The sequence below is a fragment of the Podarcis tiliguerta genome (genome assembly GCF_965153285.1).
Source record: "Podarcis tiliguerta genome assembly, chromosome: 4".
In the NCBI taxonomy this organism is placed as follows: domain Eukaryota; kingdom Metazoa; phylum Chordata; class Lepidosauria; order Squamata; family Lacertidae; genus Podarcis; species Podarcis tiliguerta.
Window position 1 is genome coordinate 13,934,959 of NC_139537.1, and position 24,165 is coordinate 13,959,123.

The 24,165-nt window shown below is 45.9% G+C and overlaps 1 protein-coding gene across 5 annotated transcripts in view; it reads right to left on the minus strand.

Annotated features, from left to right (window-relative positions):
• Positions 1 to 24,165, minus strand: part of GRM5 (glutamate metabotropic receptor 5) — a 247,489-nt gene that overhangs the window by 219,174 nt on the left and 4,150 nt on the right. For 4 of the 5 annotated variants that reach the window (XM_083436136.1, XM_083436134.1, XM_083436137.1 and 1 more), the window contains exon 2: positions 5,416 to 6,289. In XM_083436136.1, coding sequence (XP_083292262.1) covers positions 5,416 to 6,094 — 679 coding nt within the window. In that variant the 5' untranslated portion in view covers positions 6,095 to 6,289. Of the gene's footprint in view, positions 1 to 5,415; positions 6,290 to 20,248; positions 20,698 to 24,165 lie in introns of those variants that run through there. The other variant, XM_083436135.1, reaches the window with a different exon arrangement.

Below are 24,165 nucleotides of genomic sequence, written 5' to 3' on the forward strand. Positions count from 1 at the left end.
GAGTGCTGGACCAGTAGACATTCCCCTGGTGTTTCCCAGACTTGGGTCTCCAGCTGTCCCATCACCCTTGGTCCTGCTAGCTAGGGATGATGAGAGTTGTAGTCCAAAAACAGCTGGAGACCCAAGTTTGGTAAACATTGGTTTAGCCCGATCCAGCAGAGCTCTTCTATCTACTCAGAATTAGAACCAGTATGGCGTAATGGTTAGGGTGTTGGACCAGGACCTGGGAATCTAGGGTTTGAATCCCCACTCAGTCATGAAGCTCACTGGGTGACCTTGGGCCAGTCATTATGTCTTAGCTTAAACTTCCTCACAGGGTTGTTGTGAGGGTGAAGTGGGGAGAAGGAAAACCATGTATATATACCACCTTGAGATCTTTGGAAGATAAAGGTGGTATATAGATGTGATAAATAAGGAAGTGCAACTGAGTTCAGTGGGGCTTACTCTTACTTAAGTGTACAGTCGTACCTTGGCTCTCAAACGCCTTGGTACACATACGTTTTGGCTCCCAAACGCTAAAAACCGGAAGTAAGTGTTCCGGTTTTTGAACGTTCTTTGGAATCCAAACATCCAATGTTGCTTCCATGGGTTCCAATTGAGTGCAGGAAGCTCCTGCAGCCAATTGGAAGCCACACCTTGGTTTTTGAATGGTTCCGGGAGTTGAACGGACTCCTGGAACGGATTAAGTTTGACAACCAAGGTACCACTGTACATAGGATTGCAGCTTGAGTTAGTAAGGCCACTGTCTAAATTAGCCCACACCTGTTTGAAATCAATGAAGGCCTAGTAAATTTCCACAACTGTAATCTGGTGGCTATAAATAAGTTGGTCATTCTATGTTTTGATTCCTGCACATGACAAAAGGATCAGTTGGACACCACGTTCCGTGTCCTGCTAATGTGGTCTATCCATGTGGTCCATCTAAATCATGAAACCAGGACTCCAGGAAGGAAAGCTATCACTTCAAAACAAATAAGCTGGTGTCTCTCGCATCACCCTGCCCGAAGTTTCATTTCCATCTAATTCCACCCATTTCCCCAGCAGTTCTTCCTCTGTTGTTTAAAGCTGCCATCCACGTGATGAATACTCCAACTGTCGCCTCCAGTGTTAGATTCATTAGGCTAATTAGCCAGACATTTTCAAAATGTCATCTAAAGGACTTCTGGGTCAAGCGCTTTACTTAAGTGGCAAGTGACATGGAAAACCTTCCGCATATCAACCAATTGCCAGGCGCATGTTCTGCTTGCTAAGAACATAGTGCCAACAGGAGGAACATCCTCTCCAAATTCTCCAGCTGCAATACCAACAGGAAGGCAGGGGAACCACTGGCTTGTGGTCAGGATGAAGCCTGCAGTGGGTTCCGACCCGGATCATGACCTCTCCTCCCTAGCAGACTGCAAATGGTGGAAGAGTTTGCTCTGCCTGGTACTTTCATCCCCTCATTGCCACATGGAAGTTGACCTAGCTGGTTATGGGTGGCAGACAGAGAGATTTCTCTCTTTCTCCCATGGCAGCTCTTCGTAGGAAGCTGTCTTATACAGAGTCAGGCCATTGGTCCATCTGACCAGCATTGGCTCCTCCAGGGTTCCAGGCAGGAGTCTCTTTCCCAGCCCTACTTGGAGATGTCAGGGATTGAACCTGAAACCTTCTGCACTCAAGGCAGATGTTCTACCACTGAGCTACAGCCCAGCTCAGAAAATGGAAAGTCTCTCTTCAACACCCAACATGGAGGTCAAGCTTTTCCCTGCTGGGTGATGAAAGAGGGAGGGAGGGAGGGACGGCGAAGTATGATGAAATGGTTAGAGTATTTAATTAGGACCATGGAAAGCAAGCTTATGCATTACAGTGGTACCTCGGGTTACATACGCTTCAGGTTACAGTCTCCGCTAACTCAGAAATAGTGCTTCAGGTTAAGAACTTTGCTTCAGGATGAGAACAGAAATCGTGCTCTGTTGGTGCGGCAGCAGCGGGAGACCCCATTAGCTAAAGTGGTGCTTCAGGTTAAGAACAGTTTCAGGTTAAGAACGGACCTCCGGAACGAATTAAGTACTTAACCCGAGGTACCACTGTATGTTGAATCAGCAAAGCTAACAGCTAAAATAAGAGAGTCTAATGGTTTTTTTTCTTCTTGAAGAATGGAAGCTGTTTTCGGGTTATTTGAAAAAATATCAAAACATGAAGAATCCATGAGCAGGATTTGAATTATGATCAACAGAAAGAATTAAAGACTATTATGTTATGATTATCATGTAACCAAAATGGTCAAAGGCCTGGAAACGATGCCTTATGAGGAACGGCTAAGGGAGCTGGGCATGTTTAGCTTGGAGAAGAGGAGGTTAAGCGGTGATACGATAGCCATGTTCAAATATATAAAAGGATGTCACATAGAGGAGGGAGAAAGGTTGTTTTCTGCTGCACCTAAACATTAGGAAGAACTTCCTGACAGTAAGAGCTGTTCGACAATGGAATTTGCTGCCAAGGAGTGTGGTGGAGTCTCCTTCTTTGGAGGTCTTTAAGCAGAGGTTTGACAACCATATGTCAGGAGTGCTCTGATGGTGTTTCCTGCTTGGCAGGGGGTTGGACTCGATGGCCCTTGTGGTCTCTTCCAACTCTATGATTCTATTCTATGTAAAAAGAGGGAAGACAGGGTACAGCAATGGAGGGATAAGAAAAGCAGCATGGAAAATGGGATGGGAAGTCGGTAATATTATTTTTTAAATGTGTGTGTGTGTGTGTGTGTGTGTGTGTGTGTGTGTTAGATTGTATGTGGAATTTCTGGAAATTTAATTTTATAAATTGGGGTGGGGATGGGGAATGGACCATGGAGACCCAGGGTTCAAATCGCCACTTATGCATGAAACTTTCTGAGTGACGTTGAGCTGATAGGTGAACCTGCCCATGTATACAAAATGTTGAAGACAAGGAACCCTTTAAAAAAATAAAAATAAAATAAACACAGTAATACAGCTCTCTGTGGATCCAGGAGTCAAAGTATTTCCTGCCCCTCCACTTTCTCACACACGCGAGTGTTTCTTGTGTTCTGCAATATATTATCGACATAATAATAGAGCATCTGTGGTGGATTTATTCTGCTTTATTAGTTGTTCTGTGATGCTTTCCTAATCCCAGCACATTATCGCTGTCTGGAGGGGCTATAAACACAGAAACTCAGAACATTTGCAGAACTTCAGTAGGAAGTTATAGGACATGCACTGTTTTGAAACGAAACGGTAGGACTGCCGCAAAGGTTTTGCTGGCAGAAATAGTATTGAAAGCATGTATTGTGCATGGTCACCCTGATAGCATTATGAGCACAAATTATCCTGAACATAGAATAGAAAAGGGTCCATGGGTTTCACAAAAAAAAAAAATTGGAACAAGACACTAAAATCAGATCATAGCAATAATTCTCAGAGATGGAAACCAAAAGACTTACCTTCAGTCCAATATTAGATCAACCTATCTTTGTATTATAAAGCGTAGTGAGGGAAGATCACAGCCAATAAACCTTTATTAATTAACTGGTACAAGTAGGATCGCCTAGCTTATTGTGGCGATGTGTGGTATTTGTATGCATTTATATATGCATATCTGGGTTCCCCAATGGCCACAACAACGCCTCCATACACACACCCTAGTGTCCACCGGAGCCACATGCCCCCCCGTTTTATATTATTTTTAATGAGGTGTTTGGGACTTCTTCTTCTTGTGATTGTTTGAGAAGGGCTTATCTATTCCTCCTTTTTTGTCTGGGTTTTCAAGTTTTTTGTAGGGTAGAGGTGTTTGTTTCTAGTTTTGGGAACAGGGTGTATAAACATCACTAGAGCTTATCCTCTGTGAAATAGGCATTTTGCAGATAGGTGGGGTATCCTTGCTCAGAGGCGGAGCAAGGAGGGTGCGGTGGGTGTGGTCCACCCCAGGTGCCATCCCTGAGGGGGGGTGACATCACCACAGGTGCCCCCAGGGCGCTACATGCGGCTGGTGCACCTCTCTGGGACCCATTGGTGTTAGTGGTTCGTTGCGCCAGGGCGCTGGCCTCTCAGGGGCACCCTAGTGAGTAGGGGAGCTGTGCGGCTTTGCCGGCAGCCTCCCCTTTCCTGCACGCCCGCCAGCTGCGACCCACCAACTATATGGCTGGTGGGCATGCAGCTTTCTTCCCAAGCCACTGCATCTGCTAAAGACAACCCTGTTCCCGGTCGTTTTCCTCCTCCTGCTTCCTGGTGAAAGACGCTGCGCAGCCTTCCTGGGCTGCCTTCTCGGGCGTCCCGACGCTGGAGAGGATGTCCGCCAGCAAGTTTTCCTGCTTGATCACCGCCGCCACTCCTGTGATGGCCTGGGATTCAGACTCAGATGCTGAACCTGAGGAATCCCAGCCTGCACAGGATTCCCCGCCTCCAGAACCAGCTGAGTCGGGGCTGGGGCATGAGCCCGAGGGATCCTCACCTGTGCTGGATCCTCAGGTACAGACACCAGCTGAGTCTGCTCTGGCTCCTGAGGTGAGGGAGGACCCATTGCCTGCAGGTGCTCCACTCTCAGTCCCATGAGAAGAAGCTGAGGTTGCCTCTGGGTCCGGTAGCCCTCCAGCCTCTCCTGAGCTGCAGAGGCTCAGGGCAGAGAGCCAGAGGGAACTAAATTCCCACAGGAGGAGTGCTCGCCTCCAGGCCAGGAAGGGCGCATCACCAGAGGATTGGGGCCACCCTATGCCTTGGGGCAGATAAAAGCTGGCCAGCCCCAGTTCTAAATTGCGGGAGCAACATTGTTGGTTGCTAGTTCCTGCCTGAACCCTGTCCTGCTTTTCTGCTAGAGCTCCTGACCCGCCCTGGCTCCCAGCTTGCTTGCCTGTTCCTGACTTCACCCGACTCCCTGCCCTGCACCCAGCTCCAGCTACTACGGACTGCCTCCACATTGCACCTTTGACCACAGACCAGGCATGGACCTCGCCTCTTGGGTAACCCACAGGACCAGCACAAAGCTGGGGATTGGGGCGGTGGGGGAGGCAGAGGACATTTTCCACTGCCCCCTCCCTAGTTTTGGAGTTGTGGGGGGGGGTGTGCTGCTGCCAGAGGGATCTTTGCACCACAGTGCTGGATATGCTTAAGATGGCCCTACCCCCTTGGGACCTCTGCCTATCCCTATGGGTGCTGTGTGGCACTGCACGCCCTGCCCCTATGGGTGATTTACCCCGCCCCTAGGCGCACCTCCCCAAATGCCCAAGAGACTTCCTCCACCACTGCCCTTGCTGTATGTATAAAGGGGTTCAAAAATTGAGGCAACAGAAAATAATCAGTTCTAGATCATACTGATTCTACAAACATGGAACATGGTATATGCTCCATATGTTAATACTGCAACCCAGAACGTATCCTTATTGCATGTGAATGTGAATGTGGAGATGAAATAAACCTTCTCCCTTACCTTCAGTATGCACAGCAGAGACGTAAGTCCAGTTGTATCTCTTAACTATGTCCACCATCGCACGGGCCTGTTGTGCGTCCGAGGGTACCACTCTCATGAAGTACTTGAACAAGGTCTTGTCACTTAAGTCCATGCTGGTTGCCGAGTAAGCAATCTGAGGTATGTTGAAGAGCTGCAACAGGTTTTGGACCTGAATGGCCACAGAACTGGACCCAGGCCCGATGACGCCGACGATGGGCTTTTTGGAACGGAAGGAAGATGTTGAGCCATCCACACACTTCATCAGCCCTTCTTCTTCTTCCGCCGAGATGAGAGAATCCCGTATGAACTCGATGCTTTGCTCGAGAGCAACCGCCGAGTGCCAGCACGAGTCTCTGATCTCGCAACCTAACGTTATGTTTGGCAACAAGGTTTGGTTCTGGTTAATCCTGTCGAGTGTGTGGAGCATCGCCTCCACTCGCTGAATGCCATACTGCTCCCTCACCTCTCCGCACTTCCTCTCGTGGACTTTGTCAACACTTGGCTGGTGATGCACAGAGAACAGAGCTCCAATGATGATGTCCCCTGGCATGTAGGCAACCACTCTCCTCTCGCTGGACTGTGCAGAAACCAAAAGACCAAAGTTCCCCCAGGCATCTTCCTTCAATAACAAGACTGCAAGGAATGGCAGAAGGAGCATTTTAGGAAATGGTTTAAGCCAGTATAGGAAACATGGTGGGACCACAAGGCGAGAGCGTTTTTAAGCAGCAACGACGACGTCTCTTGAAGGAATCAAAGCAACTGAGCCGGCGGTCAACTGGTGTTTCCAAGCATTTTCTATAAGATGGCCAACATCTCTGTTGATAATGAAGGATACAATCATAGTCTTCTCAGCCTTTAAGAGAAAATAGAGTGGTTTTTAAAAAAAAACAGAGCACACATTTCTAGAATATTTTCAAACTAGAAAGTGCATCAATATTTTAGACCAGTGTTTCCCAAACCTGGGCTTCCAGCTGTTTTTGGACTACAATTCCCATTACCCCCGACCGCTGGTCCTGCTAGCTAAGGATAATGGGAGTTGTAGTCCAAAAACAGCTGGAGACCCAAGTTTGGGAAACATTGTTTCAGACTAAAGCAGGGGTGGCCCTCCAGATGTTCCTGGAACAAAACATCTGTCATCTCATGCTGACTGAGGGTGACTGGAGTTGGAACGACATCTGGAGGGCCACAGGTTCCTTATCACTGGACTAAATCAACATTTGAAGTGAATGGAGAAACTTTAAGAAAGCCAAAAGAATTTCTAGAAGACTAATAAAGAACATTATAGGGGTTCTATACATCATTGAATCTATTACCAAATTACACATCAGGCAAAATAATCTGATGACCGCTACAATTATTGTTAAAATTTATTTCCTACCTTTCACCTTAAGGGAGGTTACAACAATTTTTAAAAAATAAAAATAAAAAAAACAGTATTACATAATATTAAAAATATTTTTAAAAATAGTTAAAACAATTTAAAATTACAGAAGTAAGGTGGTCCCTAAAAAGATACATTTCGTATATTTTATATCATTCCCCCACATGCCAAAAGGGTTTCCAGGAAGAGATCTATCTATCTATCTATCTATCTATCATCTATCTATCTATCTATCTATCTATCTATCTATCTATCTATCCATCTAGCATCTCAGCCATATATCACAGTAAGAGCATATATAAGACCAGGGGCCCTATGGGGGGTGGGGATGAGGTGATGAGTTGCCCCCCCCAAATTTTCTAGGAGGAGGCTGGGCCCCCTCAATAATAATCCATGGTGGCATGCACATGCCATGTGACATGCTCACGTCACTCGCAGATGTATGAAAACAGTATGAAACCAAATGCAGACTTCAGCTCCAAATTAAACCTGTTGCAGCAAACAGAAATTACCAGTATGCCTCAGCCCTCTTCAAAACGTGGGGCAAATCTTCACTTGCTGCCCATGCAGTGAAGTAGTGAAGAATTCGCAAGGATGTCCCCGTTATAGAAGCTCCCTGCAGCTTGTCAGAATCTGGAGGACTGGATCACTCCAGCCCTGCTCTGCAATGAAGCTCTCTGTCGTTCAGGTTAGCTAAGCCCACTTTAATTACAACGCAATCTGTTTTCTTCTATTGCAGCGCTTAACTGCTCATTGTATGCCTCTAAAGGCAATTCAGTCTCCTCTGCAAATGCCTATGCATTTAAAGTGCCTTCCCTAAATTAATAGCCTTCTGTAATGCTTTGTCCCTGAACAGAATTTTCTCTTCCTACACATTTTCAAAGGGGCGAAGCCTCCATTAGTCTCGACTGAAAACCCCATCACCATCATTATCCTATAAATGAACCTGTTTATTATTTATCATTTATTGAAATGACTGCCCTGTCATTCAACAATTTAATGATCCCAGTGTACAGAAACTAGGCAAGAGGTATTATTAATCATTATTATTATTATTACAGTGGTACCTCGGGTTAAGTACTTAATTCGTTCCGGAGGTCCGTTCGTAACCTGAAACTCTTCTTAACCTGAAGCACCACTTTAGCTAATGGGGCCTCCTGCTGCTGCTGCGCCGCCAGAGCACGATTTCTGTTCTCATCCGAAAGCAAAGTTCTTAACCTGAAGCACTATTTCTGGGTTAGCGGAGTCTGTAACCTGAAGTGAATGTAACCTGAAGCATATGTAACCCGAGGTACCACTGTATTATTATTATTGCTGCTGCTGCTACTACTACTACTACAAGTGTAGAGAGCAGTCCAAACCCACAATCTGCTGGGATGAAGGTGTTAGGATCCAGAAGATCTCTGGATCATCCGGCCGATGCTAACTTAAGCCCAGCTCAGCTGGAGATATGCCAGTGTAACTCCTTCATCCCAGCTCAACTGGGTCTCATTCCAGGGGAGTGGTGAGGTGACTTCAGCTTGGTTACATGGCCTGGCAACCCAGCAGTACATACCCTAGCAAAAAGGGCTGTTTAAGTCAAAATCTATTTGAAAGGCACGTTTCCCCTCTGCAGGCTTAAGCAAGCTCTGCTGGCAGCAGCCCACCTCCTGAGCAGTGTTTGGAATAGAGATAATTTTGGCCCGCTTAGTTTAAGGCAGTGTAAGTTCTGCTGGCTTTCCATACTTAGCATTCCTCTGCCAAAACAGCAGATTTGCAATAACCGCTTGGCAATTCACACTTCTGATCAGTCCCCAGCAGATGGTAGATGATTCATTACCCCTAACCCTACCCTACACTACAGAGAAGCCCTCCCATTTGTGCACAAGCAAATATGGTACATTGGCCCACAATGCATTGCACACCGACCACCATTTTTATAGGGTCAGCGACCTCATCTTTTGCCTTACATTTGTGAGGCAAGTATTGCTTTGAGATATGGGCTCAAAGCAATTCACAAAAAGAGGACTTGCTCCTGAAACATGGACGGCCTGGTCTGTTGTCAGGGAACTGCCATCGGAGCTGGAGGTGGACAGGAGGCTCCCGAGGGATGGTGGAGAGGGTCCCAGTAGGGGGAGAGGTAGCCCATCCGCTGGGGAAGGCAATCAGCGTAACACCAGTGGGAAAGGGGAGAAGATAGAGGAATCAGAGAGGTGGCTCCAGGACTCTTCGCAGGAGACCAGAGGAGAGGGCACGAGTACTCCGTTGCCCACACCCACTTTGCGCAGAAAACTTCCGTGCAGGCAAAGGGGGAGGAGACTGGGCGTCAAACAGCTTCTATGCTGGAAGAGGTTTAAGAAACGCCCACTGACGGATTCTGCCAGCGACTGAGGCAGCCACGGAACTCAAGGCTGCCCTGACAGAAAGGGTTCAACCAGGCAACCTAGCCAGGAGTAACAGCAACTTACGCACGAGCAACCCCTAGAACCATTACATCTGTTTTGGGAAGATGCACCCGAGTCTACTGTTTCAATTTTTGAGCTGATTTAATGGGATTGTTTTATTATATATATATATTAATTGCAGGTGCATATATTTTAATGGGATTGTTGCACTGTGCATCTTAACTATGGGTGCTCATATTTTAATGTCTGCATCATACTTTGTAAACCACTTGGAAACCTGTTTTGGCATTAAGCAGTGTTATAAATGGATACAATAATAAAATGATAATGATAATAATAATAATAAATTGCCACCCCTTGTATCTGCCAGGAAATCTAATCCTAGCCACTTCCAGGGTTTTGTAATTGAAAACTAAACAAAACAACAATTGGTGCTCGATTTATTTGTGTTTCCCCCTTTTGTCTGAAACAGTTCAATATTCTCATTTTATCCTTGCTTATCCTTTTTCTTACAAATGTTGTCTGTGTTGCTTAATTAATGTGCGTTTGGAACTCCATTTGGCAGATGGGTGGTATGCAGATTTCACAAAGAAATAAATGCATACATGTTTCCCTGCCTCCTTTGTGCCCGTACTTTAATGTGCACTAATAATAACACATGATTCATGTTACTAAGATATTATCTAACAGCGAATCTGTTGTGGGAGGGGAGGGGAGAAAAGGAGAAGTCAGCTGTACAGGCGATTATAGGCGATTCCGAAAAGGGAGCCATCCTGCCCGAAAATTCCCCTTGTGAGCAGCATATTCTTGGCTGATGTCTGGTTTTGGTGTGGGAAAGCGGCTCAGGACAGCTCCCAACACAAAGTTTGTATAAAAGTATTGATCATTCTGTGCTGACAATTTCAGAAAACACTTGTTTCTATTTGCAACACACAACTGTGCCAGATGGTCGTTGCAGAAACAACTCTTTACAAATTGGTGCCTGAATATAAATTTTTATTTTCCTCTTCCCTGCCTGCCCCCCTTTCCCTTGTGCGCCGTTTTTAGATTATGAGCCTGTGGGTAGGGGCTGTCTTGTTTTAATTGCATGTAAGGCGATTTGAGAGCCTTTTTGGCTGAAGAGTGGGGTAAAGGTCCAGTCGCAGATGACTCTGGGGTGCGGTGCTCATCTCGCTTTACTGGCCGAGGGAGCCAGCGTACAGCTTCTGGGTCATGTGGCCAGCATGACTAAGCCGCTTCTGGCGAACCAGAGCAGTGCACGGAAACGCCATTTACCTTCCCGCTGGAGCGGTACCTATTTATCTACTTGCACTTTGACGTGCTTTCAAACTGCTAGGTTGGCAGGAGCAGGGACCAAGTAATGGGAGCTGACCCCGTTGTGGGGATTCAAACTGCTGACCTTCTGATAGGCAAGTCCTAGGCTGTGTGGTTTAGACAAATTCATGGAGGATAAGGCCATTGACGTCTATTAGCTGTGATGGCTACGGTCTACCTCCGCATTTGTAGGCAACAATGCTTCTGAATACCAGTTGCTGTAAACTATGGGAGGGGAGAGGGCTCTTGTGCTCATGGTCTGCTCCCTGGTTTCCCATAGGGGCATCTGGTTCACCACTGTGAGAACAGGATGCTGGACTAGAAGATAATAATTTATTATTTATACCCCGCCCTTCTGGCTGGGTTTCCCCAGCCGCTCTGGGCGGCTCCCAACAGAATAATAAAAACAGGCCAAAACATCAACCATGAAAAACCTCCCTAAACAGGGCTGCCTTCAGATGTCTTTTAAAAGTCAGAGAGTTGTTCATTTCCTTGACATCTGGTGGGAGGGTATTCCACATGGCAGGTGCCACTACCGAGAAGGCCCTCTGCCTGGTTCCCTGTAACCTCACTTCTCGCAGCGAGGGAACCACCAGAAGGTCCTCGGAGCTGGACCGCAGTGTCTGGGCTGAACGATGGGGGTGGGGACGCTCCTTCAGGTATACTGGACCGAGGCCATTTAGGGCTTTAAAGGTCAGTACCAACACTTTGAATTGTGCTTGGAAACGTACCATTGTCCTGATCCAGGTATTCCTATGTTACGTTCTTAGTGTGCTGCATATCTACACTATAGCTATACCTATCTAACTATATGGAAACATTGCCATAGATCCATTAAGCTCAGTACTGCTGACACTGACTCCCAATAGCTCTCTAGGGTTGCAGGCAGGGATCTTTCCCTAGCCCTACTTGGAGATGCTAAGAACTGCACTTGGGGCCTTTTGAATGCAAAGTCTGTGCTCTACCAGGCTTTCAAGCACTCAGCCACTCTGCAAAGGGCTTTATTTTATAAACAGGGTCTTACCGCATTCTGTCTAGGGATACAGCTCTGCATTTCTATATACTGGACTCGAAACGAACACAGTTAACCATCCAATGCATTTCAAATCATACGTTATTGTAACGGCACCCACTAGTGGTTCCACCTGATAAAAGCCTTTCTTCTTTTTCCATTATGCTTCACTCTCAAGTTCCCTATTACTCATCCCTAGGCTCATTTAGGGAACTCTTGAAAAGAGAGAGAGTAAGGAGGGAAAAAAGCAAATAGGATTTTTTCCCCTTCCCATTAGACAAATGAGGTAAGAACTTTAGTGGCTATAGTCTAGTAGCTTTCCAAATGAAACACTCTCTTAGGATAGCGGTAATCTCCAAAATTTGCAGCGAAGGATAGGGTCGCATTGCCTTCTAGGCAAATTTAGGGAGCTGCATGCCACTAGTAGATGTGGCCAGAGCCAAAAGTGGAAGGAGCAAAAAATAAATAAATTTTACCTTTGCACAGTTGATTAGTACACACAGTCACACTCCTCTCTCTCTCTATCCTCCATTTAGCCAAGCAAGTGGCATTATCAGGGGCCAATGACATTCCAGCCAAGCAAAACTACTCAAGGAGGGTGCAAAACATAACCAATAAGCAGTGTTATTTTTCTAGAAAAAGAGGTGCCAGAGCTAAGCAGATGGATAGCACAGTTGGTTAGAGCATGGTGCCGATAACACCAAGATTGCAGGTTCAATCCCCATATGGGACAGCTGCATAGCCCTGCATTGCAGGGGGTTGGACTAGATGACCCTCAGGATCCCTTCCAGTTCCACAATTATTTTATTCTAATTCACCATGAACCCCTGTCTTGTTCTCTTATAATGGTAATGGCGCCCGCCTGAAAGGTGCCGGAACTGAGTTCAAGCAATTTGGGGGGGGGGCTGACTTTGAGAAAGGGGTGACTTTGAGAAAGGGGCTGTGGCTGGGGAGAGAGTCCAGAGGGCCAGGCAAAAGCACTTTGAGGGCCAAATTTGGCCCCCAGGCCTGAGGTCCTCAACCCCTGCCTTGCAGCGTCACTCTGTGGCAAGTTGCATAAAACCACAAGTAACATTGAATCCAACGTAGGTGAGTGTTTTGGGGGATTGGTGTTCCAGCCTACAGAAGCCCCCAGTCCAAAACAAAACTTCAATGGGCAACCACACTGACACACATCTCCCAAAGCTAACAACTAATATCTCTACAGGTAGGTAGCTGTGTTGGTCTGCCATAGTCAAAACAAAATAAAAAAATTCCTTCCAGTAGCACCTTAGAGACCGACTAAGTTTGTTATTGGTATGAACTTTCATGTGCATGCACATTTCTTCAGATACACTGAAACAGAAGTCACCAGACCCTTTTACAGTGGTACCCCGGGTTAAGTACTTAATTCGTTTCGGAGGTCTGTTCTTAACCTGAAACTGTTCTTAACCTGAAACACCACTTTAGCTAATGGGGCCTCCTGTTGCCGCCGCGCCACTGGAGCACGATTTCTGTTCTCATCCTGAAGCAAAGTTCTTAACCCGAGATACTATTTCTGGGTTAGCGGAGTCTGTAACCTGAAGCGTCTGTAACCTGAAGCGTATGTAACCCGAGGTACCACTGTATATAGTGAGAGGGTGGGGAGGGGTATTACTCAGAAGGGTGGTGGGAATGGGTGATTGGCTGATAGGTGTGGTAAACCTGTTGACGACTGTTAATGACAGTTGGTCTTACAGGAAAAAGCAAGAGGTGAGATGGCTAAAAATAGTTTTATCATGTATAATGAGATAAGAATCCAATGTCTCTATTCAGACCAGGTCTCTCCATGGTTTTAAGTTTGGTAATAAGTTGCAATTCAGCAATTTCTCTTTCCAGTCTATTGCAACTTATTACCAAGCTTAAAACCATGGATCAAGCAACCATACCGAGGAAAACTTCATCAGAACTGCACAACCGACTGAAGCACGTGTATATCATCATGCCACTCTGCCTGGTTGCTAAGCAACATCTCCACCCATCTCCTTCAGGGCCGTGGGTTCAAGTCCCACGTTGGGTTAAAGGATTCTTCCATTACAGAGGGTTGGACTGGATTGTCCTTGTGGTCATTTCCAACTCTACAATTCTGTGATACTGCGACTATTGTTTTAATCCATCTATCAGACAAATTATTGTCTCCCCAAACAGCTCACATTAATTTAAATGAAGAGAGGCCAGCATCTTCATCAGGCTCACAAACATAAATACAGGCAAGAAGCAGAAGGAAAAGACAGAGTCGAGAGAACAGTTCTTTAAGGTCAGAATAAAGTGGTAAGTCATAAGAGGGCATTTATAACCATTCTGGCTCAGGCTGGTTTTTCTTTTCTTTTTTTTTGGGGGGGGGTCCCCATTTTTGAGTACTGGTTCTTGATGCTTGAGTGTAAACAACTGCACAACTGTGAACTTTGAGCCTTTCAAACAACACAGGAGCCTAGCATGTCAGAACGCGACAAGCCAAAGTAATTGGGAAGTTGTGCTGTGATGCTGATATCCTGCACTGTGCAGTACAATCACAGCTGTACAGATGTTTAATACATTGATGAAGAAGATAGTTTTATTAAATTTATATCCCACCCTTCCACCCAAAGGAGAGCAAACAGTGCTAACACAATACAATTAAAAATAAAATACCAACGTATTTAAAAACATTTACAAACAATCACATGCTCACACAGTTAATAATTTCTAGATTACAGCCATAAGATGACTGGGTAAAAAGGAATGTCAATAAAGAAGGGGGCAGACAGACCTCACCAGAGAGGATGTTCCATAAATGGTGACCTGAGAAGGCTCGTGAAGGATGTGCCAAAGCAGCACTGCTAGTCCTATATTTCCCCTTACATTCAGAATTACAGAAATCCTGTGAAACTAATTTATTTTAATGTCTTTTCTACTCTATCTCTAGATGTTATGGATGGTTAATGGGACTTTATTATTAAGCTGATGTAAAAAATATTTTATCACCCTTCTTGTCTCGTTTCTAAAATGCACTCATACCAGAGCTCTGATTAACCTAAAAGTAGAGCAGATACTGAGAGCCCAGCTCACATGCAGGCTAAGAGCATCCTGTCTTGGGACAATGGAAAATAAATGGGGAGGCAAGTGGATAGAAAATGTGGCGGTATATTTAAATTTTTTGCTCTCTGTGTCTTTTACAAGAGGTAACGGTGAGCAGGAGCAACATAAACATAGGGCTAAGCCATTAACAAGTACCTATTAAGGCCTAGCGAGCTGGTTAGGATTGTACACCCAGGCTCAGGTTACCAGTGTTGGCCAAAAGAGGACTCTGATTGAGCTAATGCACCAGTCACCCCAAGACTAAGCCTTTGCTGAGACAACATCTTCCAAAGCTCAGCTAATAGGGCCCACTGGGAGCTGACCAGGGTCCTGATTTGCCTTGCCCTGCAGTATTAATTACCATTTCCCTTGTATTTCCCCAAGCCACAGCAGAACAGGATAGGTAGATGGGAAGAAGATCCCTAGACTCAAAAGACAAACAGATGTAATGTCTTCTGCTGGCTGTAGATACTGTTTGCACCCAAAATGGATGGCCAAATCCCATCCACCTATCTTTCCCGTATCCACGTCCTAAAGCAACTGCTTCAAGTTGCATCATAGTAAGGCCTGCCTCATCCCCCCATACACCCTACCTCACACAGCAGAAGTAAAGGCATGTTAAACCTTAAACTGTAAATCAGATAGGATTCCCCACCACCACCACCTTTGAGTTGACCCAGAGATGCTGTTTAAGACTTTTGCCAGCCTGATCTGGTTTTTGATGAGTCGCAAATGCTGCAGCTCTAAAACTCCACAGCTGCTCAGCACTGAACTCACACTTTAATGGGCTTTAGATTAGACCTTTTAAAGACCAGCCATATGACAGTACTGAAAAGGGAATGGGAGATGTATCATACACTACTGTGTTGTTACACTGATAAATTGAGAAAGGAAAATAAAACCAGCAAAGGGACCATCAGAATATTTATTGAGGGCTGTAAATGTTCAGATGCAGGTAGTTAACTCATGCTACTAACTATGCTTGTATTCCACTGTCCACAATCATTCCCAGGTTCTGCTATCTTTATATTTTTGCCTTATCTCCATTCTCACAGATTTTTGTAGCCAGAGTTGACAAACACCTTAGTATAAAACTGCCTGCTGAGACCTCTATAAAGGTTTGAGACAGATCATTATTGCTCCTAGTTAAACATTATTATAGGGCTAATATAACAGCTAGACTTTCCCATTCCAGTCCAAAAATGCTTACCCAACAATCTGCAATATCTCAAGGCAACATGATCGGGGAAGAAGCACAGATATGGAAAGTTTCACATCAAGCAAACTAGGAAAATGAATATGTTGGATATTTTGGTTGCCAGCACTTTCGTTGTAAAAACAAAAATATTGTAATGGGAATGGAGTCAGGTGAGATCACCTTTCCCCTAGGTTTTATGAACCAAGAGCTAAAGATGCTTCTTCATCGATTTCTGCAATGCAGATGGTTTGACTTGATGACCCTTGGGGTCCCTTCCAACTCTACAGTTCTATGATTTAATGGACACCGATGTCTAGATGATGTTTTCTTAAATCAGCATTTACAGCTGGTGTCTTCTAGTTATAAAACACCCTTCCACCTAACCGGGTGGATGTTGAAGGCAAATAATTATGGTGGCTGGAACATAGTGAAGGAGATACGCATTGGAGAGTTATTGACATGGCTGGGAAGGATTGGCTTTGGAAGGGGAAGGCTACTAATAAAGGCTGTTTCCTTGAGAGTTGGCAAGACTAATGCTGCTTTGAAGACTGACACTGCCAGGCTGTCTACATCGACTCAGCATGTACATTTGTAAGTAAACATATATATATGTTATATATATAAACCTGCTCTGCTCTCATACGTGCAGTCCAATTGTGGAATGTGGCAGCAGGTAGCATTTGTTGGCTACCATATTCTGCATGCCACAAAGAGTATGCTCACCAGCCGTTAACAAAGATCACTTGCCCCTTAATTGCCTTAAACTACCCTGCCATGCTCACAAAGCTGGTAATTTTTCAAAATATCCCCAATGCAGGCTTGATTAGTGGGGGCATCTAGTTCATGTTTGCAACTGTAAGGATAGTGTTGGAGATCTGTGTGCAATGTGTGTGTGTTGGTTCTGAAGTAATTATCATAGAGTGCAAAGGCTTGAGCAGATGAACGCAACAACAGAGTCATTAAAGACCACAAGGACCGACAAAACCCATTCCAAAGGGATCTTGAGTAGCCTACTGAAACAGATCGAGGAAGGAAGTGAGCATGAAAAGATGCATTTAAAACAGTAAGACAGCAAGAAGATGCAACACCTGCTCAAGAGACCAAAAGATGCTCGAGTCGACCAAAACAAATGGGAATTAAACCAGCAAGACGCCTACTGCCTACCCACGTCAACCTCCCAACAATGCTTCACTTCTTTAGAATTACGTACGTTCTGCTTAAATACTTGGGAGGCTCATACATCTGTGCCAATAATAACTGTGTCACCAGGCAGCTTTGCCTTATTTACTTTGCTAAGGGATTTCTACCGCTGCCACCTCCCAGATAGCATCAAGTAGCTCATAAGGTTGATTCGGTTATAAAGAGAGCCGGCCGTGGCACTGTCGTTATTGTGAGAGCCAAGACAGAATTCCAGCAGCAAGTGTATAAGTCTCAGATCGGCTTTTCTCCCCAGAGGCCTTTGGAACACAATAGCCCATGTATAGAAAGAGGTCTCTGCAAAACAGAAACCCCACACTAGCAATTCCAAATGGAAGAGGATGCATTTATTACTAATTGCCGCATGCCAAGACAGCATCGATAACCTGTTGGGTGGCCAATGAAACTCCCAACAAACTGTACCTCCCTCTTGAGTGATTATTGCTCATTACTTTGGTGCAGGGCGGTAGTCCCCCAACAGTGGACATACAGCCGTTTGTTGTGTTCCTTGTTCAGTGGATCAGTTACATTTCTGCAAGATTTAACCTAATGCCGTTTTGGTTTCCCCATTCTAAGATGGCTTAAAGCCTCCACTGCAGTACAGGTGTTGAGCAGTGCTCCTTATTGGGCACACCAGTGTTTGGGGCTCTGGCACTGACTGCCTATTAGCCACAGAACCTCCTATGCAAGTAGGTCATGTGACTTCCATATTTAGTCTTAAAGAACTCTGCACCAGGTTACCCGAAAAGCCGTCTTTCCCTCCACTGTCCAATAAGGGCATTAAAATCAGCAATTGGAACCTAGTTAGTTTTGCCGCAGCCTGATGAGTATCAGCTCGTGGTAACACAGAGGCAGGCTTTTTCACTGGAAGCACCCATGTTGTGGAATGCTCTCCATACCAAAATACAAGCAGCCCCTTCGGTATTGGAATTCTGTCAGCTTTTGGCGATGCACCTGTTTGCACAAACTTGAATTAGACAAACCCTGAGTGTGAATTTCCTGATCTAATTATCCAAATTAATTTTTCAGCTGTTTGAATCGTTATGCTTCTTGATGGGCTTGGATTATTATATATTTTAAGAATGGGTGTGTTTTTCATATTTTAATGGAACTGTTTTATTGTATGTTTTAATTTAATGCGTGGGTTTTCATAATTGATTTTACACTTGTAAACCACTTAGAAGCCATTTTGGCATGCTAGTGGTATATACATTAATAAATAACAAAGCAATGGGTGCTATGCCCTTCCTCATGCTGTTACTTTGACTGTAGTTATCTATCAGTAGGTTACATCCAGCAAGTTACTCCTTGGAAATACATTTACAGCAACCTGGGGATAAATGCAGAAGTAATCCTGGCACAGCAGTTGACATGTACAATCTAATGTGAGTGCATTTCAGCTGAGCATTTCTGAGCAAGACAATCTTGCTGAGCCTGATGTTTTTCATCAATAAAATTGGAAATAATAATAACTGCCCCCCCATGATGCTGTAGATTATTACCTTCACTGAACACACAGTGCAAAGTTATGCACCAACTAAAATAAATTAGTGATTCCTAACCTAGAATTTTAAAAAATCCAGCGTAGAAGAATCCAGAAGGGTACTTTTAGAGGTGGTGGGTCTGAAAGATCCATGTTACCTAATCTGAAAAAAAAAAAACCATGCTTGAGTTTGAAAATTAAACCTGCTCTGCTCTCATATTTGCAGTCCAATTGTGGAATGTGGCAGCAGGTAGCATTTGTTGGCTACCATATTCTGCATGCCACAAAGAGTATGCTCACCAGCAGTTAACAAAGATCACTTGCCCCTTAATTGCCTTAAACTACCCTGCCATGCTCACAAAGCCGGTAATTTTTCAAAATATCCCCAATGCAGGCTTGATTAGTGGGGCGTCTAGTTCATGTTTGCAACTGTAAGGATAGTGGTAGAGATCTGTGTGCAATGTGTGTGTGTTGGTTCTGAAGTAATTATCATGGAGTGCAAAGGCTTGAGCAGATGAACGCAACAACAGAGTCATTGAAGACCACAAGGACCGACAAAACCCATTCCAAAGGGATCTTGAGTAGCCTACTGAAACCTGCTAGCATCTGAAGACCTGGAACCCAGGGGTCACTGGGGTGAGCCAGTACAATGCATCCCTTTATGTCCTCGCAGCCCAGGAGAAAGACATGCCACAGGTTCAGTCGATTTCCCCAGAAAGATGCGGCTAATCTTCTGAAGCCCACTGGCTAAATTTAAATGCCGCCTTTTCTTATCCAGGCGCACGCCACTCAATTCTCCCGTTCCCCTCGCTCTCGTTTTTTTCGCCCAGCCGCTTGTGGGAGCTGTCCGTGGTACTGAACATTCGACAATGGCTCAGCCAGCGACCGAGGCCAGCTCCTTGCTTGATAGGCGATGAACGAAAAGGAACAGAGGCTGGCATTTAAATAATCAAGGAGTGGGGGGTTAAGGCATCCATGACAACCCCTATATGCCAAAGTGTGGGGGGAGGGAGGGGGAGAGTTGCTAACGAAGTGGAGGCTCGCTTTTGCTTTTTTTTTTTTTTTTTTTGTCATTCTATACATTGTGCAGATTTGTTATAGAACCTATATCATTTCTGCCTTTTTCATCTAAACCGCACCATCGAGGCTCGGCGTTCCGTGTTGGCTCGGCGTTCCGAGAGCCTTCTGACAGCCGCGCAAAGTAAGGGAGAATAGCAAACACCAGACCCGCAACCCCCGTCACACAGAAAGAAATCTGAAGCGCGAAACGCTATTCAGCGCTTTGCTCCCCAAGGTCACGGGAAGAGGTCTGTGGCACAGGGCACCGAGGGGGAGTGTGTGTCTGTGGGGAGAGACCCCCTTCCACACCGCCATCCCTTTCCCTCAGGCTCATTTCAGCAGCAGCATCCGCTACTGCTTAAAAAAAAAAAAAATCATAACCCGGACCGCCCCCCCCCATGCACCCCCTGCCGTTTCCAATGCAAACCAGGACGGGATGCCAAGCCACCTTCTGAGCCCCAGTAGCAACTTCGAATTAACTGGATTTGCCCCTTAGATGAGCCTGCATTTCCTACCTGGCATTGCAGCCTCAAGAAAGGCGAGCATGCAAGATGGGCATTTCCCCCTCCCCATCTCCCGCAATAAACACATATATACAGGTTGCATCCCTGCTGCGACCCGTTCAGGCTCACCTTTAGGATGCTTTAGGCAGACCCACCTCTCCCCCCAAAACACACACACACACCTTCTTCCATCTCTGTTACCTTACCCCGTTCCAGAATCCCCAGACACAGCCTGGCGTGAAGTGTCAGGTCCAGACAAGGATGGCTCAGGAGAGAGAGAGGAGAGAGGATGCTTCAGCCGGGATGCAGAATTCCTTCACTGCCAGGCAGAGGGAGAAGCGATGCCCTGGAGCTTCGGGAGGTCTTGCCTCCCCTCCCTGACAAGAGCAACTGGCCTTTCTTTTTTCTTTTTCCTCTGGTGGCAAAGAGACAAACGGCTGGAAAGGAGGAGAGGAGGAGATCCGCCTCCTCCCCTCGCCGCTTCCCTGCCTAGGGAATCAGATCTCGGATCCCTGGCCGATACCAACGCCAGATCTTCCCTTCGCCCGTCGCCGCCTCCTGCTCGCCAGGTGATGGAGAGAGAAAGGAGGAGCGGCGCCCGGCCACCTTCGCTGGGTTCTTGCCCGGCGCGCGCGGAGAGTGGAGGCGCCGAAAGCCCAGCAAAGCGCGCTTGCCTTCTCCTCCTTCGCCTTCTCCTGGCGCCTCTCTCCGCTTCCGCCCCTCCTCTCCAGCACGCAACACGCGGCTCTCGCCTCTTGGTCGAGTCCCGGAATCGTCCCTGTTCCTTAACAGGAGATAAAGGCAGGGGGCGATCAGCGGTGAGTGGCCCTCCTAAGGGCAGTCGTCCTGGACTGAAGGAGCCCCAGAGAAAGCCAAACGTTAGCAGATGGGTCAGACCAAGTTAAATCCTTGGCCCATCTAGCTCAGGAAGAGGTGTTCCACAGTGGAACGGACTCCCTGGGAAGGTGGTGGACTCTCCTTCCTTGGAGCTGAGGTTAGATGTGTTGCATCTACATCAGGGTGGCCATCTGTCATGTATGATTTAGCTGAGATTCCTGCATCGCAGGAAGTTGAACGAGATGAGCCTTGGGATCCCTTCCAGCTCTGCAATTCTATGGTTCTATGACCTGGTGGCTGCTCTCAGGGGTTGCAGACAAAAGGTCTCTCCCAGCCATACCTGGAGATAACAGGGATTGAACCTGGGACCTTCTGCATGAAAAGCATATGTCCCTGCCACTCAGCTACTGCTCAGTCCAGGCATTGGCTGGCTTCACTACATGAAAGTCTGGCAAGGTCACTAAAGCAGCCTCAATTCTCAGTACTTTGAAATGGAAACAAAGGGTCTTTCTCTAGATTAGGTGGGGAGCAATGGCCTGATCTGAAGCTCAGCTCATCAGGTTACCATAGGTGGTATGTACAAAGAAGACTCTTTGTACATGCAGAGAGACTTTCTATAACAAGGCTGGGACATCTCAGGGGGGAAGTGCAAGTGTTGCAGACAGAAAGTGCCAGGTCCAAACGCTGACATCTACAACTGGAAGGACTGGCTGGCGGGTGATGAGAAAGACGTCTGCCTAGAATCCTGAACAGCAGCTGTCAATCAAGGTGGACCATATCAAGATGGGTGGACACACAATATTAGGACAGGTGGACAGATCGTCTGGCCCAATTTTCCTAAGAAAACAGGGCCCAACTCACTGTACTGTGATACATTTCTCCCAACTTTTGAGAATCTTTAAATATGTAACAATAATAATGTTAATTTTGTTGAGCATGTTTCAGAGACATGGGAAACATCCATACTGTTGTTTAAATCCAGATTGTGGAAGGGGAAAGGCAATGATGGAAGAGAACATCATGTGGACAATGAAGGCTCCTGAAGCTTGCTGTCCATGTTAAACAACAGTATGAATGAGCCCATTATCTCTGTGCAATTCAATACAACAATTCAATAAGGTGAGATGTTGTTATCCTCTTCTTCCTGTTGCATCTGGGGGCTAAGCAATGGGGGCTGCTTTATGTCTCTGTCTGCTGAGCTGATGCAGTGGCGAGATCTGAACTTGGGACTTGGCAGACCACACTTGCTACACCACACCAGCCATTTGCTTTTTGGCAGATTGCTTTCCACAGCACACTCAGTAGCCACAAATACCAGGCTTTAGGAAACAAATGCCGGCTTACAACAACCCAACAGCTGTAATTTTGGTAAGCACATGGGAAGCTATTTGACTCTATAGTGGTCAGACGGGTCAGAGTGATTCTGTTTAGTGTTAACGATTTGGGGGAAAGCAGCATAAAATATCCCCTTTTCTCCTCCAGCTCATTCCCAACCCATCCTAAGAAAACCTTGCTTACCTCCAGGGTAACTGAGGATAAGTAAGATCATGCAGTTTGTTGGAAGGGAGCCAAAAAGAAACCACTAAGTGTCCAATCCCTTGCTAAACGATGACATGTTCCACTTACTAATCTCCCCAAAATCATCCCACGGCATTCAGATCACTAGAAGAGAGTAGGTGCACATATCAGGAGCACATTCTGGGGGGGGGGGGAGCTCCTGGCTTAGTGGTAACTACCTGTTTTGCATGGGGGGGGGAGTTCTGGGAAGGGCTGGTGAAGACTGGAACTCTGGGGAGCCACTGTCAGTCAATGCCAACAGTACTGAGCTAGATGCATCAGTGGTCTAACTTGGCACCAGAAAGCTTCCTATATTCCTATGAACAGTTGTAAAAAATTAACACTGTGTTTATTTTTTAATTCACTGGAACCGTTTATATCACATGTTTCCATCCGAAAAGGCACCCAGTGCGGCTGTCTATAATCAGTTGGACAATAAAACCATAATAAAATATCCATATTAATGCAGACGCAGACAAAGGCAGAGAAGAACCACAATTAAAACAATGTCGGCTGCGTCTGAAAAAGCTGAAAGGGTACTGACAATACGGAAGGGATTCAGCCCTTGACTCCTTGAGGTAGAAAAACCTTTGAGTCCTGCCATTCCGGGAGTGCGCTCTCTCTCTCTCTCTCTCTCTCTCTCTCTCTCTCTCTCCCTCCCTCCCTCTCTCTCACACACACGAAAATCTTGATAGCTAAACCACCCGTGCCACCACCACTGAAATTCACATGCCCTTTCTCAGTTGCTTCCACCCACTTTTCGAAACTCCATTCCTGTGGTTTCCAACAACTGGTATTTAGAATTCCCCAACATTCGTTTCATGTATGCCACTTCCTCAGAAAACAGAGGTGATTTGTAAGCATTAAAGCCCATTTCTTTTTCATTTTTTTTAGTGGCTCCTACCAGATGTGTGAAGGCACCAGGGTAAGCAGTCTCTAAGTGGGTTTACCAAATAACTTTTCTCCTCCGGCATATAGGCAATAATGATGATATTCTCTGTGATCTTGACCCAGTGTTAAGTGTGGGGGTCTTCAGATCCTCTTGGCTAAGAGACCCTTTCTTTACAGCGAATAGACTACAAAATATATAAAATCAGCATAGATATTCAGATCTCTCTCCTTCCTGGCTAACCAACTGATGCTGCCTGAAATGGGAGGTCAATTTCCACTTAGCCTTTTACAAGTCCTGTATCTTTGGGGTCACAGCATCTGTAGATGGAATCACAGAATCACAGAACTACAAAGTTGGAAGGGATCCCAAGGGTCAAGTCCAACCCCTTGCCATGCATAAATCTAAACTAAAGCATCCATGCCAGATGGCCATCCAACCTCTGCTTCAAAACCTCCAAGGAAGGAGAGTCCACAACCCCACAAGGGAGACTCATCAAACAGCTCTTGCTGTTAGAAAGTATTTCCTGATGTTTAGTTGGAATGTCCTTTCTTGTACCTAGAAACCATTGGCTTGGGTCTCCAGAGCAGGAAAAAACGAGCTTGCTCCATCTTCCATGTGAAAGCCCTTAAGATACATATGATAGCAATCTACATATGTAGATTGCTATCATAGCTCCTCTTAGTCTCCTCTTTACAGGCTAAACATCCCAGCTCCTTCAACCTTTCCTCATAAGGCTTGGTTTCCCTGCTCCTGATCATCTTGGTTCCCTCCTCTGCACACTTACCAGCTTGTCAATAGCCTTCTTAGATTGTGGTGCCCAGAACTGGACACAGTGCT